At 39.2% G+C, this 18,968-nt stretch overlaps 1 protein-coding gene across 2 annotated transcripts in view; it reads right to left on the bottom strand.

Annotated features, from left to right (window-relative positions):
* NCKAP1 (NCK associated protein 1) overlaps positions 1-18,968 on the bottom strand; it is a 124,274-nt gene that overhangs the window by 34,713 nt on the left and 70,593 nt on the right. For both annotated transcript variants that reach the window (XM_089779788.1, XM_075933759.2), the window contains 5 exons: positions 14,646-14,791; positions 10,705-10,837; positions 3,856-3,975; positions 3,089-3,228; positions 1,767-1,898 (listed from right to left, as the gene is read on the bottom strand). In XM_089779788.1, coding sequence (XP_089635914.1) covers positions 1,767-1,898; positions 3,089-3,228; positions 3,856-3,975; positions 10,705-10,837; positions 14,646-14,791 — 671 coding nt within the window. The remainder of the gene's footprint in view (positions 1-1,766; positions 1,899-3,088; positions 3,229-3,855; positions 3,976-10,704; positions 10,838-14,645; positions 14,792-18,968) is intronic.

Consider the following 18,968-nt stretch of genomic DNA (forward strand, 5'->3'; position numbering starts at 1 on the left):
TGTTTTCTATTCATGGAACTTAAGAGTTCTTTATATAAGCCAAGTAATCACTATTAAGGGCATAACTGTTTTGGATTCTGAGATTTTTCCAGACCTCTGTGACTTCTTCTGGGGCAGGTCTGGTGCAGCTAGCTAGGACAGGCCTGGTACAGAAGCACAGGGGGAGAAGAAGAAGGCGGGATGGGGGAGGAGAGGGTGTAGGGTCACTATAACTGCTGACTGTAAATTCACAGGCTTTTGTCAATTTTGGTTTATTGCCTGCAACCTGACCATGATTTTTACTAAAAATAAACTTGTGTCAGAATCTTAACTTTAATCATGATCCCTAATAGACAGGGATCCCTAATAGACTGCGGTAAAACTTGATTCACCCAAATTCCCAAAATCACCCAATGATACTAAGCATGAACTGTGTATCACACTGACTCATATTCCCATACTTCACCCTCTAGAGCACAGCTTCCCACTTACACCTTGATCCAGAAAGATGCTGAGTGTTCTCCATTCCCACTGACTTTAATGGGCATAACCCATCAAGTATGCTCAGGACCTCAAAGGACTAGGCTTTTATACAGTAAATAGAGTCAGAGAGCTCTAATTACTGTATAAAACTACAGAGGAAGTGTTACATGACAGAATAAAGCTGCCATAGCAATATAAGCAAAAGTTCAAATACAAAAAGATATATACGAGCTTAAAGTAGTAAATCCTAACATGTTTATATAGGATAGGAAATCAATCCTTTAAATTCAAATACTCTGAAGGCCTTTACAAGAAATACCACTGAAAATCAGAAAGAGAAAAAATTAAGACACTGCAGTCTTCTAATAGCAAATCCTATTTCTAGCTTGGGGCTGCCATGCTCAAAACCACCAGTGAGCATTTTTGTGGATTTGCTACCCACCCACAAGGCAATAAAATAAAATTACACAGAGCACTATCGTGGTTTAGGGTCTGAAACCCAAGACTTCATGAAAAGTCAACAGTTTTTACCCTTTATATGCCGTCAGCTCTTCCCAGTGTATCAAGAGAACATTCTAGACAAGAATATCCTCAGGCCATGTCCTGACCTCTAGAAACCCCCTAAAATCTTATGTCAAATACAGAACATACAGTTAGTTTACCAAAGCTGACAACCTGCTTGATAAATAGGGATAGCTTTTACAATGAGAAATTCTCACCAGAATTTGAAATGTACCTTTTGCTACACTCATTTCCTGCAGAAAAAAAACAAGCCAAGAACCTACCTATTAGTGCATCAAGCATCCACTACACCAGCCCATAGCACTTTTAAAAATAATAATAATAATAATAATAATATAAAAAAGATGTTCGAAAGTTTCCTCCTGGATTCCTTGCCAAGTCTTGAGTTCATATTTCTAAGTCCCCCCCTCCAAACACTGGTAAAAATCAAACATTGAAAACAAGGTTCAGCATTGCAGGGATGTGGCAGCGTGAAGAGAATCTCTGTATTATTCGGATATATACTTATGGGATCCTATAAAGAATATGGAAGTAGGATCTCAGGATCTAGGAGGTAAGCAGAGGACATTTATTTAAAAATTTTCTTTCAATTGCCAACATTTTGTATGCCTGCGTATGTATTCTAATTGATTTGGATCTTAGTTATAAGAATTTGCTATTTGAGAGAGTTATAGCTCACTTTCGGGGTAGTCTTGTGAAACAGATACACAGTATTTATAATGTGAGAATAAAAATTATTTCTTTTCTTTGACTAAGTAAAAACCAATTTTGCCATCTCTTACTTGGTAAAGCGGATTTCCAGGTGAGATGTTAAGTACTCCCTTGGGGTAAATGTATGTTCCCAGACAATCATGTTTGGTACGTAATTGATTGAGAAGCAGAGCTCGGAAAGTGCAGTGTGCAGTTTGTCTAAGCTTTAAAAAAATGGACACACAAATTACATAAGAAATTATAAAAACATTTCAAAGAAACACAAGCTGACATTATTATTGGGGAGTGTTGCTGACCGTTTTTATTTAAGTAAGGTCAACTAGCTCCACCCTTTGAAAACAAGTTAGAGTGCAGTGACTGTATGAGACAGCTTTTCATACCTAGTTACTTTAAAATTAGATTTCAAGACAAAGGAAAGATACAGGCACAGGAAGCTACTACTGTGTGTTGCTCTCACCATGCAGATGAGAAAGATTTTGCACAGTTTACCAAAGTGAGCAATTTCTTTAAGGGGGTTTCTTAACTTATATTTTGTAACTCAAAAATCTCTTCACGAGACTAAATGTCATAACCACTAAAAGTTGTTAAAACTCTTAAGATTAAAGCTAAGTTCATAACCTTAAAGTAAGCCTTCTCCTTTCACCCCTCCACTCATGCCCCAGTGTTATGACTGTAGCAGCAAACTTTCTTTCACAAAGTGCTCATCCATACTCAGCACTTCAAACTATAATGGTAAGCACCATTACTTCCTTTCCCCTCATCCTGGCATTTTTGTCCCTTTCACCATGCACACACTTCTCCTGCTGTGTGGTTCTTATCTCATTGTTTTTCTCTCCTGTTATTCACAAACTCCCAAATCACCTTGTTTTTAATCTTCCAACTCAGTCTCATCTTTCAAATTTCAAATTCTGGAAGGGAAATAGTTTGCAACTCCTCATCGCAGCTGCTATTCAGAGAAGCTTCCCTGACAGGTGGAAGGAGACCACCTTGTTAGGTGTCTCAGCTCACTTTATGTAGCTCTTCAGCAAATCAGGACATTAAATGGTAGTTTGGTGGCAACATACAACTGACATTACTCTCCTGCCCAGCCAAAATTAAGAGTAGGGCAGAACTGTTAGGTGAAATACTGTTGCCTGGGAGAGAGAATGTTGAAGGAGCACGTTAAAGGATTCGTAAGTGTAAGCCCCATCTCTTCCACACAGCTAATGGGGTTGGAGAGAGAGAGAAAGACAAATATATGCCTATACATTTACTCAAGAGACTATTCAAAAAATCCATTATAAATGGTTCTAAAATTAACCATGTAAATCAACACAAAACTATCAATATTTACACAAAAGGATTGGTGACAACATAGGAGGAAGAAGAAGAAATAGCAAGAGAAGGTGCTTACTTCGTCACCACCAGTCTGTTTTTCCTCATGCTTTCTACTCCTGGTTTCTCCCTCTCTGGTTCCCCTTTCTTTCCGGTCTGTTTTTTTGACTTTTTGTTCACTGCTTGACTGATTGTTTTGGCACAATGCTTTGGCAGCAACTAAAAAAGGATGCAAAAAAAAAAAGTAGATGCTATTAGAATAAAAATAAAGTTATGGTTCAGGTGGAGTTTTCATCACAAAGAAGTGCACTCTTGATATGTTGTTTAGTTGAGTATACAATTCTCCATCCCATCCTCATTCATTTTTAAGATATGCTCAAAAGGAAAACTGATTAATTGGGAGTATAGCTATGAATATGATCTTAGAGTAGCTGAGCACTTGAGAAATAAATTGAAGAGAATAGTGGGCAAATAACTCGTTTTCATCCTTGTTTTCTGAGGAAAAAAATTAAAAATTCAGATTGTGTCAAACAAAATGAGAAAAAAAACCAATGGATCAGAATGTCAATAAAATACTTTCTGTTTAATAAAATATTATGTTTGACCTGGGCTAGGCTGACAAAATAGCCAAGGGAAGAAATCCAAGGTTCCACCTCTCTGATAATCTATATATCCATTCTTAGCACCCTCACTGTAAGAATAGTGACCTAATTCAATATTTAAGAATAATCATAGTTTAATATTTATTTTAAATCCAACAGTTACAGAACATATGGAATTGAACTACAAGCTACTCACAACTCTCAAATGAATAAAATCTATTTATAACAAAAAAATAATTCTCACCTGATCACTCAGCGTACACTGTTCTGTGCAAATATCTGTGATAAGATTTCGAGCTTGCTTAGCCATTTCATCCAAAAACATGTTACACAAGGAAAGACTGCGATCTCCAATATGATGTCGCTATCAAAAAAGAAAAAAATAGAAAAAAATAAGGTTTCCTAATTTCTGCCAACCCTACAATACACCTGCAACAAATCTATATACTGTAGATAGTGCAATTAGGACTAAACTCTTGGTCTTTTATCTCCAAAAATGGAGCTTCCATCACTTGAGCGAAGGGAGATATTCTCTAGCTGCACCAGTAGCAGTAACATGACCCATATATTCTTTATCAGCTAGCCACTGGAGGGCAGTGACTCCCATGTAAGTATCTCCTATGCATGCATGTATATATCAGAGAGTCAGTATATTACAGAGGTTGAATATTACAATAAAAACAATCTAAAAACATTCCACATTTTCAAAGGACATGGAAAAACAGAGACTGATGGACTTCCTGGAATTATCATGTCTCTTCCATTTTGCTATTTTTTATTCCTATCTGACTGAAAAGAGGTTTTTGAGGTTTTTGTTTATTTTACGCATTTTGAGTCTTGTGCAAATCACCAGAATAATTACTGACTGGTGGGAAATAACCCATCTCTAGTCTGTTAGAGCTGAAAAATAAACCAGGAGTAGCTGACATAAGATGCACCGAAAGAAAAAAAAAAGTGTGACAAACTTTACTCTGATACTGCCTATGATAAATTATCTCCCTGAATTATCAATGCTATTGAAGCCAGGAGAAAAGGTGAAACCATCACCAGGTGGATTTGAACCTTGAACCTCTGAAGCTTAGTGTAGGAGCCTCTACAGCTTGAACTATAAAGTCAGTTGGCACTCAACTCAGGCTGTAAAGCTCCCTTGCTCTTTTCTCTTGCTGGAAGTGGTCTAAGTGCTACTACATGGGACAGTGAACCATACTAGGCATGTAGGTTACAAAAGCACCCAATTAAATACTCTGTTTAAAATATAGCCATAGGTTATAGCGGCCTAGGTCACACATCGTTACAAATACCAGCAATAACACACCTCTGGAGTAGGTCAACTGGTGGCTAGGGAGCATTATAAAATGCATTTAAACAAAGTGTTTAATCCCCAATGTGTGTTAAAAACAGATGAAATTCCCACACAGGCAGTGACAGATCCAAAACTTATCTGATATATCATTTGTTAACTGCTTAAAGTTACTATCAAAATTAAAGCATGTGGAAACGTGTGAGATCCACTGATATTTCTTCAGTTACATATACCACTCAATAGCTATTGAAAACAATGCCAGAGCGCTATGGACTAATAGCGTTCTGAATGCCAGTGGAGCTGTGGTTTTTTTTTTTTGTCAAAATTCCCAAAGCGCAGAGTAAGCTTTAATTTAAATGCTCCTAACACCTTCTTCATACCTTAAAGCAGCACATATGCTCCCTCCTCCTACCTTTTGCAGATTGCTACAGTCTAGTCAATGACATCAGAAGCTCTTCTGATTGACACAGATTGGCCGGATATCCTTGGAAAAATCACTCACTGCTTCTCATTTGTAATATGCAGATAATAAAACTGAACTATGTGGTAGTGCTGTTCAGAGGCCTCACTAAATAATATTTGTAACATTAACGGTACCAGCCAGAAGAAGAGCGGAACTCAGGTCTTGTGGGCCTGGATGTGTTACTTTTGGTCATGTGACCTGTTGGGATGTTAGGGAAGTAAGGAACGAAGCACCACCACTCACAGCATTTGTTACGCCTAATGAACTTTTACAGTCCTTACAAGTTTGGAGTTCAGCGATGTCATAGTGGCTCAAATATTTGAAACAGCTGCACATTAAAGCAGAATGATTAATCTACTGTGTTTATACATCCCAAACACACATTTTAAACTACAGATAAAAAAAACCCCTTACTGCATATCTGAAAACACTTAAAATATCCACAACTTTTAGACTAATGAATTCAGTTCACACCTCTCCCTTGAGCCCCCACCACAATAGATACACAGCTGGTTTTAACACTGTAGAGCAACTTTAAGTCTGTAGACCCAGACTCTCAAACTCATTGCCATGGGATTCTGCTTGTGTAGTTGTATGCTTAGTTTCACTCATGCCACTGAACAGATCCACCATGCAGTTCTGCTGTACACTGCTTATAGGAATTTAGCATATTTTACTTTTGCTCAGCATAGCTACACCATTATGCTTCAATGAAAAACCTTCTTTCACTAGTAATGTTTACTTTGTAACACAGTACCATTCATTATACCGTATAATAGATTAATTTTTCAAACTGGTAATTGTGACAAAATTGTACAATTCCTGTACTAAATTCAAGCTATTTGTTAGCCTGTAGCAACATTTTCTGGCTATAGCTAAAATTACAGTAACTACTGTAGAGTAGAGGAGACAGCTACTGAATCTCTTTACCGTTACTATAAATTGTTCTGAAAGACATTTCTTGTCTTGAATGGAAATTTTCCTGGAAACTTTTTTGTGGGCTTTCCAATGTAAATAAAGTTTGCAGCTGTTTAAAGCTGAGAGGAGAGAAGAAAGAATGGCTTGCACATTTCAATAAACCTCTTAATACATTCAGGTGTTTTCAAATTAGACCTGATCAGTGCTAAGGAATCCTTCTCCTGACACCAAAAAAGGGGAAGAGTCATCCCTCATTTAATTCCAAAGTCATTTAAATTATATTGAGTGTACTGAAGGATATATTTCATTATACCATGAAAAAAGATAATTCTGTGAGAATCATCCTTGTTTTAACAAAGGTTCAGTTTATGTAAGCAGCATTATTCACTTTCTTTTCTTTATAATTCTATCCAAACGTAGATCAAAGTGTAATTAATGCTTGCACAATATTATAGTTCAGAGCCAGTGACTTATAAGTACTTTTCAGATGAACTGTTATAATTGTAAGACACAGAGAGATATCAGCTTATTTCCTTTTACATTATATAGACGTAAGTTCTTAAATACTTACAAACCACTTACAAGAACAGTTTTTGCATCTGAAATGGACATATGACTGCAATTAACATCTATAACCAGACAAAAATGATATACCATGCAGGGAACAGATTAACCTACTCACTTGCCCATTCTAGTCTCTACAAATAGCAACAAAATATTGTTAAATGAATCCGTAACTTTGAATTTTTTTGCCAAAACTGAAGAGAATTTCGCACAAGCTGATAGGGCACTGAATTAGTAGTGGAGAGATCTGTGTATTACTCTAAAGTACAGGCAGTCCCCGGGTTACATACAAGATAGGGACTGTAGGTTTGTTCTTAAGTTGAATTTGTATGTAAGTCGGAACTGGTACATATTGTAGGGGAAACTCTAGCCAAACATTTCTCCAGAGCTCAGTTTTATTCTCCCACACCTCACTTCCCTCAGTCCTTTATTCTCAAGCTGAGGTGTCTGCTGAGAAAAGCCACTCCGCGTCTCCCTGGTCTGCTGGGGAGGGGGGCACTAGCTTCACGTCTCCCTAGTCTGCTGGGGGGAAGCAGCTAGTGTGGGGTTGCCTCATCCCGTTTGTAAGTAGGGATCCAATGTAAGTCGGATCCATGTAACCCGGGGACTGCCTGTATACCATTAACCCACTCAGCAACTTGAGGAAAGTCATTTAACTCCTGTGCCTTTGATTTTGTAAAGTCAAAAGTGCATGTCCCAACTGTGTGCAAGAATTCGATGTAGTTTGAAGTAGCATGTCCCCAGTAGGGTGGTTACCATCAACTTTGAGAGCGAATCACTGTGGGTAGCTATCCCACAGTGCCTGCACCCCTTTGCATTCTGGGTTATGCTCCCAGTACATGCTGGGACCAAAACTGTACAGCAGGTGGTTCTGAATACGTCATCAGTATCCCATAATGCACTTGTTTCCTCCCTCACCCTCTGAGAACAGTCATTTCACACCCTTTTTTCCCTTGGTTATCTGTGCAGACGCCATAGCAGCATAAGCATGGAACCCACTGCAGATCCCGTTGAGCAAAGCAGTAGGATAATGATAATAACCATGGTGTGCGTAATGCTGAAGTATGTCCAGAGTATGCTGGAATGAGGATGAATCTTGGGAGGCTATGAACATACTCTTCTGCGAAACACTTGAGTTGAGCAACTGGCAAATACTGTTGGCATTCGAGTTTTTGGACACAGTGGAATGCTAGTGCTGGTGTCATGAGACAAGCAGAGACTTGTGGGACCTCACTGTGATGCAGGTATGGGATGATCAGCCATGGCTGCAAAACTTCCGTAGGCATGGAAACTTCCACTTTCATGGAAGTATGAGAATTGCTTTCACTCACCCTGAAGCACAAGAATACCAGAATGAGACCCACTCTAACAATGGAGAAATGTGTGGCAATTGCCCTGTGGAAGCTTACAGTGCCAGACAGCTGCCAGTCAGTTGGGAATCAAAAGGGAGTGGGGAATCTACAATGGGCGCTGTTGTGATCCAAGTAGCCAAAGCTACTAATAAACTTCTGCTACAGAGGACAGTGATTCTGGTAAACTGATTATATTAGATCTTATCGAATGCAATATTCCCATTGTGGTCATAGCCTGTAGCATACTCCATCATATTTATGAGAGTATGAGGGAAATGGATCTCTCAGGGAGGGGGGCCAAAGCACAGCACCTAGCCACTGCACTTGAGCAGGTCAATAAGGAAAACACAGCAAGAGGCAGTGCAGACCCGACAGGCTTTGAAACACAATTTTATGAATGGCCAGTTTGGAGAGTCATGTATGTTACTCTCAGTGAGGTATCCCTGCATTCAGAGTGCTTGCCTGTGAACCCCTCCCCCCTTCAACACAAGCAATAGACCATTGCTCAGTAATCATGCATTTTTATTTAGGGAATACAGCAAGGGCAGAAAAGGACTCTAAGGCGGGTGCTTTGGAGGAGGTGCATGATAATAATTGTGAGGACAGTCTTTTGCTTCATGATGCATCCATGGGAGGTGCATATGAGGCTGCCTTTTGGCTCCCTTCCCACCCACAGGGGCTCACACAATGACTGTGTGTTCGGCACCTCTCATTTGCTGGGAGAGTGCAACTTCACTTCCCACATGAACTGGTGGCCAGGAGGAGGTAAGGGGTCCTGGCGTGGTGGGAGGGCAGGGGCTCAAGCCATGCTTCATTGGGGATGAACAAATAGAGATTTAGTGCAGAGGTGTCAGCTAAAAGCTTCCTCTGATTTATCCAGGTTGCCATGCACGATATCAGTCTTCTCTGAATCACACAGAGATGCTGACTGAATGTAGCCAGAAACCTGCACCTTATGCTGCAATGTTTTGTGCTCCAATAATGCCAGACCACTCACTGGTGACTTAGCGTGGAAAGGTGTCCTACTATGGAGGATGGAATAAGGCAGGCTTTCCCAGAAAATCTGAGAAGGATGAAATAATTCCTCTATGAGAGCTTTATGGAGATACACAGAGAAGATTCCCGCTTCATCTCCAGACATCTTAAGCTGTTCTGAGGACACCTCTTCACCCTGCTCTGTAGGCAGAGTGCCCCTTCCCCCCAAGAGAACATCCAATTGTCTTAACCCATTTGTAGCATGATGATAAACATGAACTCACAAGAAGTGCCCTTCCCAGGATCAGTGCCTGACTGAGATATCCAGGGAGGAAGGGATTGGCACCCAAGCTTATAAACAGGTCCTGGCTGTCAGTGACATCAGTTGCTCTGCTCACCTGCTGACCATTCTCCTCCTCCTCCTCCACACGGTCTTCCACATTGCTACCCGAGGCTGCCTAAGGGAGTGTCTGGGGAAGAATCCACAGACTTGCTAGGGAAGCTGGTCAGGTCCTCCTGAAGGATCATATGCAGATGCTCTTAGAAATGGCATGTTTGCAATGAAGATCCAGATAATCCATTTGCCTCTTATTTTGGTATGACTGCCTCAGCTCCTTTATTTTCACTTCACACTGCTGGACATTCCTGGGGTAGCCTCTCTCCTTCATGCCCTTTGTGATCTTTGCATAGATGTCTGTGTTTCTTTTGCTGGTTTGCAGTTCTGCAAGTAGTGCGAGAGATCCCTCTCCTCATACAACAATTGAAGTCCAGGATCTCCTGCATGCTCCAAGCTGGTGCTTATCTGCAACGGTGGGAACTCATGGACAGGTGTTCTGCTCAGGTGAGGTCTGCTCACCATGCTGGCCATTCAGGAAATGAAATTCAAACTTTCCCAGGGTTGTTCCTGTTCACCTGGAAAGCAGTAGAGTTGAAAGTCCTGGCCATAGCAGTCATCGTGGGACACTGTGGGACACCTCCCAGAGGCCAAGAATGTTGACTTTCACAGTGCTGCGTCTGTATTAATGCAAAGGCAACCATGCAAGGGCACATTTAAGCGTAACTCCTCATGAAAGCAGGAGTACAGAAATAAGACTTTAATGGCCCTTAAAATCAATCGAACAGGGTTGCTGGTGTGGACTCATTTAGAAAATTGACCTAATGCGGCTAAGTTTGAGCTGAACTCCCAGTGTAGACTAGGCCCATGTTTCTTTCTCTTTGAAATAGCAATAACCACACTTATAACACCTTGGTGAAGTGGATTAAGATCTATGAGTGAAGAACTAACAGCTGCTAATTATTAATAAACTAACCTTTGATCAACGTTGCTATATTTTGCTTTATTCACAGTCTGAATAATAATTTCTATAAACTAAGGTAATGGCATAAAGGATGCAGCAGTCCAGTGATGCACCAGCGTAGTGTAGTTTAACTGGTAATTAGCTGAAAATATTTTAAAGCAGGCAGCATAGTTAATTAAAATCACACAAGAACACATACAAAGTAGTATTTAGAAATTACCTCCTCTGGACACAGCTCATGGGTGCAGCTCATAAAATGAGTGCAAAGCAGTGGAAATGCAATAGAATATCTCGACTGAGAGGGCAGCTCCAAGCACTGCTGAAACATCTTCTCAAAAGCACGACTATAAAAACTGTTGGGAAACAGAAGTTAAAATTTAATATTAATCTAATATAACAGATACATTTTGGCAAACAATACTGTGAACATTGTAACACTGTCTTCAGATTACCTCTATAGGTTACAAAAAACCCTTAAACAAACAACAAATAGTTCTGAAGCACTGTAGTACCTTAAGAGACTAACCCAAAACCCACTTCTTCAGATGACAAGTATGGAGCAAGAGGCACAGAGGTTGAATTATAAAGCAGAAAAAGAGGGGAGAGGAGGAAGGGTAAAAAAAACCAAACCTTGTCGATTAAATGTTTTTCCCCTTCCCCTCTCCCCTCTTCTCCTGCTTTATAATTCAACCTCTGTGCCTCTTGCTCTATATTTGTCATCTGAAGAAGTGGGTTGTGCCTATGAAAGCTCAAGATACTATCTATATATTTTCTGGTCAGTTCTGTTGTTTTTTTAAGGTTTTTTTTTTTCTTAGTTAGAGACTAACACAGTTACCCCTCTAAGATGTCTAATGATTACAGGTAGATTTCTAAGAAAACACAGTTCTTCTGACAGGTAAGAGTGAGCATGTACACACATTTAGTCAACAGAAATGTCATTGCAATGCTTAACAGCTATGTATTCAGTTTGTATTTCTCACTATGAAACACTATAATTTGTAAAGCTCCTAACAGCTTGTGTGTGTCAGGGGTGGGGTGGGTGGTCCTAGATGTACAACCCCCCCTATTTGGCCACACTAAAACTTGCTTAGTTCCAATTTACCAAGCAATCTCGATCCCTCTATAAGTGAGCTCTTCATTTACACTCCCTGATATGTATAATCTGAAAACTATCTGTACTGATTTTGTTTTCTCCCAGGTCAGAGCTAAAGTATTAACTAGTGCCAGGGCCAAGAAGTGATTCCTGAGACACCCCATTAGAAACACCTGTTCAAATGTTGCCATTCATTTTGAGATCAGCTAGCCAGTTTTTAATCCATTTGAAAGCGCTACGTTGATTGTGATCAACCCTACTACATATAACCATCAAAATTGATACAACTTTCCCTATAGTTTGTAGAACTGACTGAAATTATTTTATTTCCACCACAGAGGTTCTTGTTTAGTTTTTATTGTTGCATTAATGTAAGCATATTCCATCAAATAAATGTCCTTGTTAATAAATTGATTCAAAAGTGCATAATATCAGTCTAATATGTTCTTCGGGACATTAAACTTAAAAGGGAATGGTTAAAAAGAGAATAAATAAGCATTAATTTAGCGCAAATGAGGAGCTTTTCCATCTATGAGCATGAAGGCAATCTAATTACTACTAATGAAACCTGGTGGAAAAAATCTGCAAGACTGGAATATTAATAACGAATTGTTATAAGTTATTTAGGAAGGTCTATGTGGGCAAAAGGAGAGGGGAATATCATGGTAAAAAATGGCACAACCTGTTTGAGTCACTGATAACTTGGAAGCAAAGGATCTTGAATAACTCTGCACTAACAAATGTAGCACAAGACTAGGTAATAGTTGGTGCCTGCTACAAACTGCAAAACAACAGAATAGGATGCTTAACATACCTATGTGTAATGTATAAGAATAAACGCTGCATCATCGAGGTCTTTAATATGGGTGAAATATGCATCTCAGGCTAAAATGTCCTGGAAATTTCTAAGTTATAGATGACAGTTTTAGACCTCAAAAAGTGTTGCATCCAACATGGGGAATTCCATAGTCGTGTCCATATTGCAAGAGAAAGGTGCTACCTGGCTAGCTCTGGTGATAACAGCATTGTAGACATGGTGGTTTCGGCTTCTAGAAGCCAAAACCTTCACAGACTTGGGTACCTAACTCTTGTTGCTAGTCTGTCTCCAACACATGACATGTTATTATACTGTTACTGTTACCCATGCTAACTAGATTAAAGCATTGACAGCACAACCAAAACAGAGAGCTAACAAGTCTCAAATAATTAAAGGAGGAGGATTTTTTAATTTAGGAGAAGCAAGCATGCACAAGTGCCAATCAACATGAGTTTATGGAAAACAAAATTTGTCAACCTAAATTTAAGAGATTACAAATTTGATTGATAAAATAGGGTTGACATAATATACTTAGACTTCTATTATTTGACTTGATAAAACGTTTAGATTAATAACAGATACACAAAAAATCAACATCACATGTTAAACAGAATAAAACCTGGTTAACAGGGAGAACTCAAAGTGTAACTTTAAATGGCAAATCAACAAGCAGGGCTGTTTCAAGCTCTTGGCCTGGTGCTATCTTCCTGATCATGTTTACAGTATGGGGGGGATGTTACCTTGGGAAACAGTGACTCTGAAAAAGACATGGCCATCATAGAAAAGTCCTGAGGCACCTTATAGACTAACAGATTTATTGGAGCATAAGCTTTCATGGGAAAAAACCCACTTTGTCAGATGCACGAAGTGGATCTTTGCCCACGAAAGCTTATGCTCCAATAAATCGGTTAGTCTATAAGGTGCCACAGGACTTATCTTTGTTTATGTAGATTCAGACTAACATGGCTACCTCTCTGATAATGAGCATCATAGTAGATAATCAGCGCAACAAGAGCTCCCAGTGTAGTCCTAAGGCCAGAAAGACTCATGTGTACTGTGATCCTCAGCTGCATTAACTGGATAAAAACTGGGTTGAACTAGAGAGGTTATATTACTTCCATAATTGGCACTGGTGTAAGTTCTACAATAATACTATGCCCAGTTCCACTGTCCACAATTTAGAAGAATGTTGAAATACTAGAGAAGATTCAGACATGAGCCATGACAACGATTAAAGGATTGGAAAACCTGTCTGATAGTGATACACTCAGGGTATACTTATACTGCAAGTTAAGGTGCGATGTGGCAAAGGCACCTAGGGCTGGGCTTATCGATTAATCCTATCGACTGCTGGCTCCCTCTGTCCACATGGGTATTTCTAATTAACACTTTGGTAATAAAAGCATTTCTAAATCATATATAAGTTTGAAACAGCAGTTCAAGTCCAAGTTTTGGACACCTGATCCAATTTATTCTTTACAAAAAAATGGACAAAAAGCATGCCTGAAAAGATTTCTTGTTTTCCCCTACTCCTGTGCACCACAAACCAGATTTATTCTCCTCCTCCAAGTAGACCTAAAGGGTAAAATTGTGTTCTGAAGTGGACACTGTGAAGGCAGGATTGTAAAGTGTTTACAGTCTTCTATTTGGCTCCCAAGAAGTTCTAACGCTCAATTACTATATGGTGAAATATATTTTACAATCTGCAGCTGATGAAAAGCCTTTTCCAACTTATATAATGCTGTTCTATACAAAGGATTCTCTTTAAACAGCTTACTCTGAGGTGGGAGAGTGTTTTTATTTTTGCTGACACTGATTAATGAGTTTTATATAGTTTAATGTATTCATTAGCCAGGATCCTTATGATACATGCACTGTATACTGTAAATAAGTAAATAAAAAGCAAAGTTATTGCCTTATCAACTTCCATGTTGAAGGACCAACTCCAGTTCAGCCAGGCAAATGATGGATAACCATGGATTACATACTGTGAATGAATCAGGCGTATCCCTGCTATATATATTTTCAATGAGAGAAACACACACACACACACACACACACACACACACACACACACACACACAAAATCACTGCTGGACAAAGTCACTGTAAACACAAAACCAGTAACAATCACCCACTCTCCCATCGCTGTGTCATCCTAGATGATATGCTGCTTAAAAACTGCAAATGTAAGGGGCATAAAATAAACAACATTATAAAGCAAACTTCTAGACTCGGATTAATTACATACCAAAATATAGAAAGATCAGATGTTTCCACCAACATCTCCACCAAGGAATCTACCATTTTTGTGTGGAAAATAATTGTGTTCATCATCTTTCCAAGCTCTCTGTGGTCTGCAAGGCTAAGTGAAGCTTTAGACACACTGGTGTAAGCCTGTAAGAACATAACAGAATAAGGACAGTAGTTTAATATTAAAGACTCTTATATCTAAAATAAACTCTTCAGCTCAATGTCATTTAAAATGTACAACTATATATATGACCCAGGCTTTTTAAAAATATCGAAGATTAGAGTAAATCCCTGTCTCCATCTCCACCCGATTTTTTTTAATATTTAGAACCCACAACCCTTTACAAGAAAATGTTCATATTAAGGTCTTGCCATTATTTCCTGTTGAAGGCACAGTATGACAGCAACACTGGGGCAAAGTTTCTGGACTAAAGGAATAGTGACAAAGCAGAGCATAGAGTGCTCCTGTAAAACCACTGCTGAGATACTTTTTGCAATGAGATGATATCCTTCCCCTTCCTTCCCTCTTCCCTTAGCAAGTCAGATGATTTCAGGATGTTTGGGGGGAGGTGAATGTAGATTGTGAGATAGTATCAAGCTGTACAACAAACAGAGAGTATGGGCTAAAAAGTACAGAAGCGGTGTGTGTATGGAAACAGCCAGTGAAATGAGGTAGGCGTGTAGTCTAGACACACCCTAAGAGTACAACCACCTTCTGTCTTACTCTGCACGGGAGCTGTAAAAAAGGCTGCAAAGCATTGGTAAGAGGGACTGTATTAAGAGATGAGTAGTGGGACGGGTGTACAAGTGAATGGGAGAGGTGACAACATCCAGCATCAAGACATTACACCTAGCCTGATGGAATAGGGCAAAACGGCTACCAAAGACCGCTATATTTGGCAAACCATTCTGATAGTTTGCCATTCGGAGTTGCAGTGAGGCCGGTAACTAACTTTTACACTCAAACAGGTCTAAACTTTTTGGATTTCTTGTCCACAGGGCAGGCTTTTTGCCAAATTTTGACTTCTCATAATGCTGCTGCAAGTACCAAACTGCCCAGGTTTGGGTTGGAGTAAGACTACTTAGTTTTCAGAGGCCCCAGATAACTTCAACACCTGTTCAAACATGGGTTAAATAGTGGCTGATGTTTGCCAGAGGCACGTGACTGGCTCCAGTATTCTCTCATTAATGGGGAGAGTGAACCATCCTATGGACTGGGAGGGGGGTATGGTCAGCATATTTATAGGAGCTTATAGGATTTCTCCTGTACGACTATTTCAATGTTTAGAGTCCCTGTGATGCAGAATAAGAGATCATGAAAAGCACTAAAATAGTCAACCAACTAAGCAAGGGTTGGTTTAACTGTTTCAACGAGTGATAAGAATGATTCCTTTGGTAGAGACAGGAAGTGCTGCTGTTATTCTGCTACACTCAGCTCCCTACGGCGCCAATGTATGGATCTGGTGTCAGCAGTTTAGGTTGCAATACAACCGCTGACCCTGATCTCCTCCTCTTCCAGAATCTACAGGAGAGAGATCTGCTATAGGACACTTGGGAAGATGGTCACCAAGATAGCTAATGTGGCTTATTCAATTAATACTGGCCCAGTTGTGGATGGATGGCCCATCGCCATTTGAACAATCGTTGGGTAGGTATCTTTGCAAGAGGAATCTCCAATACCAGCTCTAGGGTCACTTTTGTAGGGTAAAAGAAGGGTATCATGAGGAGAAGACATGGTCCAGTGATGACGACAAAGAGCAGCACTCTTATAGTGTTGCCATGTGGTTACATTCTAGGCCTGTTTCTGGTGCTGTGCATCAGCCCTGTGGCATAAAATTCCCTAGACGGATTCAGAAGCATCCATGAGAGATTATGTGGGTCTGTAATCAACATGGTGGTCTTTGCCAGGGCCATTCAGATTGCCCAGCATCGTTCCCCTCTTGGCACAGTACTTAGCACACCTCCAGAGATGAGTCCATCTCTCTTTTTAGGAGGTGTTGCCCACACTGTTTGCTGCCATGTTTGCGTGTACTGGTTTCACCTTTATCTTGGAGTGCCAGTGCTCCAATTAAACTGTTGGTGCCGTGATCATCAGTATTGACGCTCATGTCATATTAGTTGGCCCTGATGCTGGTAAGGATAATGGCTCTGGTGTAATGACAGGGGCTGATGGGTAAGATGCAGAGATGGCCTACATCAGTGTGTCCAGTGTTTACTTGGATTAAGCTTTGGCTGCGTTTTCCTGTTGCTGATGAACCCTGCAGTGTGGAGTCTATTTGAAGTAGTACTGTCTGAAAGAGGACTCTGGTCTCTGTATATAGGAGTCTCTTCTGGATCAAAGGTGACACGCATCCATTGTTTTATGTAGGTATACATTTCAGCCATGTACCCCACAATTTGCAAATCCTGGCAGAGAAGGAAGTGCGCAATGCACATTAATTAGGGATGTGACTCCCCAAACAGAATTAGGGCACACAGATATAAATCAAAGGAATTTAAATCACTGATTTTAATAATTATATTAAAATAACCTATTTTAATTATGTTTATTTTCTATGCAAGTTACTGACCTGAAGAAAGGTTGATTCTTATTAGATGGTAACCATTACAACATGTTGGCATGTACCTAAATATAGCCTTTATACAACATTTGTTTACTCTTTTTGCTAACCAGGAAGATACTTATATAAAAGTGCACATAGTGTAAATATAGTTTAATTTACATTTATTCAGATTATTAATTCTTTGTTAATCTTTTTAGAAAATGCTAAATGATGTTTTTATTTACTAAATTAATATTTTATTTGTGATGTGTGTCAAACTATTTGAATAGAAATTCAAATATAATTATCAAAAACTGTTTTACATTTAAAAGTGATATATGAAAGCATAATGTGTAATTAATGAATTCAACTGTTTGTTTCTGGTCAGGTATTTCAAGATTTCACAACTAGTAAATTTCACCATGTCAACTAGTTTTTATTCTAATGGAAGAAAAACAAGCTTTCTTGCTTATTTAACTAATTCCCAATATGTTAACTATGAACAATCAAATCAAAGAACCAAACTAGCTGAGTAAACTGATCAAAGAAAATATTCACCTGCAAAAGAGGAAACAAAAAGTTGGTTTCTTTCTTCAACAGGCTTTGGTTCCAGGAGTTCAGTGGGGCCAACATCCCAACTTAGATATTTTAAAGGGAAATTCAAGGATGCACATTTTTCCTAAAGCCATAACATATCTGGGTGACCATACCCAACAGAATCTCTTTAATCACTCTTTTCTGCTTTCCATTTTAAGTCCATAAATGTAGCCTTAAATTGTATTGTTTTGCTATTGTTATAAAATTACTATAGCTAAGATGAAAGAAACACTAACTTCCTTTATTTTTAAATTTGCTTAGTTTTTATGAAGCATCATAAGCCATGCTTATGTGTATTTTCACACAGCAATAGTAAAATGTACAAAAATGATTAAATAAAAATGTAAAAGGAAATTCAGGAGCAGGTGTAGTAAACTAACTTATTTTAATTACAGGCAGTCCCCGGGTTACATACAAGATAGGGACTGTAGGTTTGTTCTTAAGTTGAATTTGTATGTAAGTCGGAACTGGTACATATTGTAGGGGATACTCTAGCCAAACATTTCTCCAGAGCTCAGTTTTATTCTCCCACACCTCACTTCCCTCAGTCCTTTATTCTCAAGCTGAGGTGTCTGCTGAGAAAAGCCACTCCGCGTCTCCCTGGTCTGCTGGGGAGGGGGGCACTAGCTTCACGTCTCCCTAGTCTGCTGGGGGGAAGCAGCTAGTGTGGGGTTGCCTCATCCCGTTTGTAAGTAGGGATCCGATGTAAGTCAGATCCATGTAACCCGGGGACTGCCTGTACTGGCTTTCATTTTACCTTTCATAGGGAAAAAATAGAATTCTCTTTTTTCATATTAGCAAAAGGTGTGTTATACAGCAGGATTTATAGCATGACTCTTTGGAATTCATACATTTACAGAAAAGGGCACAATGCAATAGCTATTTGTCAATCAATGGCAGCAGGATTTATAGCATGACTCTTTGGAATTCATACATTTACAGAAAAGGGCACAATGCAATAGCTATTTGTCAATCAATGGCTGTCAAGTTATTACAAAACAAGAAATAGTTTTGCATCTGTATCATACTATCTACGTTTTTGTTAGTCTTTAAGATGCTGAAGAACTATTTAACTCTTTTCAGTTAAAGACTAATATGGCTAATTCTCTAAGAAGTTATTACAACTTATATTAGCGCCCATTAATTTTTAAAAATAAATGGGACCTTTCCATTTAAATGTA

This window comes from Pelodiscus sinensis, chromosome 7 (genome assembly GCF_052426305.1).
Source record: "Pelodiscus sinensis isolate ZL-2025 chromosome 7, ASM5242630v1, whole genome shotgun sequence".
NCBI lineage: Eukaryota > Metazoa > Chordata > Testudines > Trionychidae > Pelodiscus > Pelodiscus sinensis.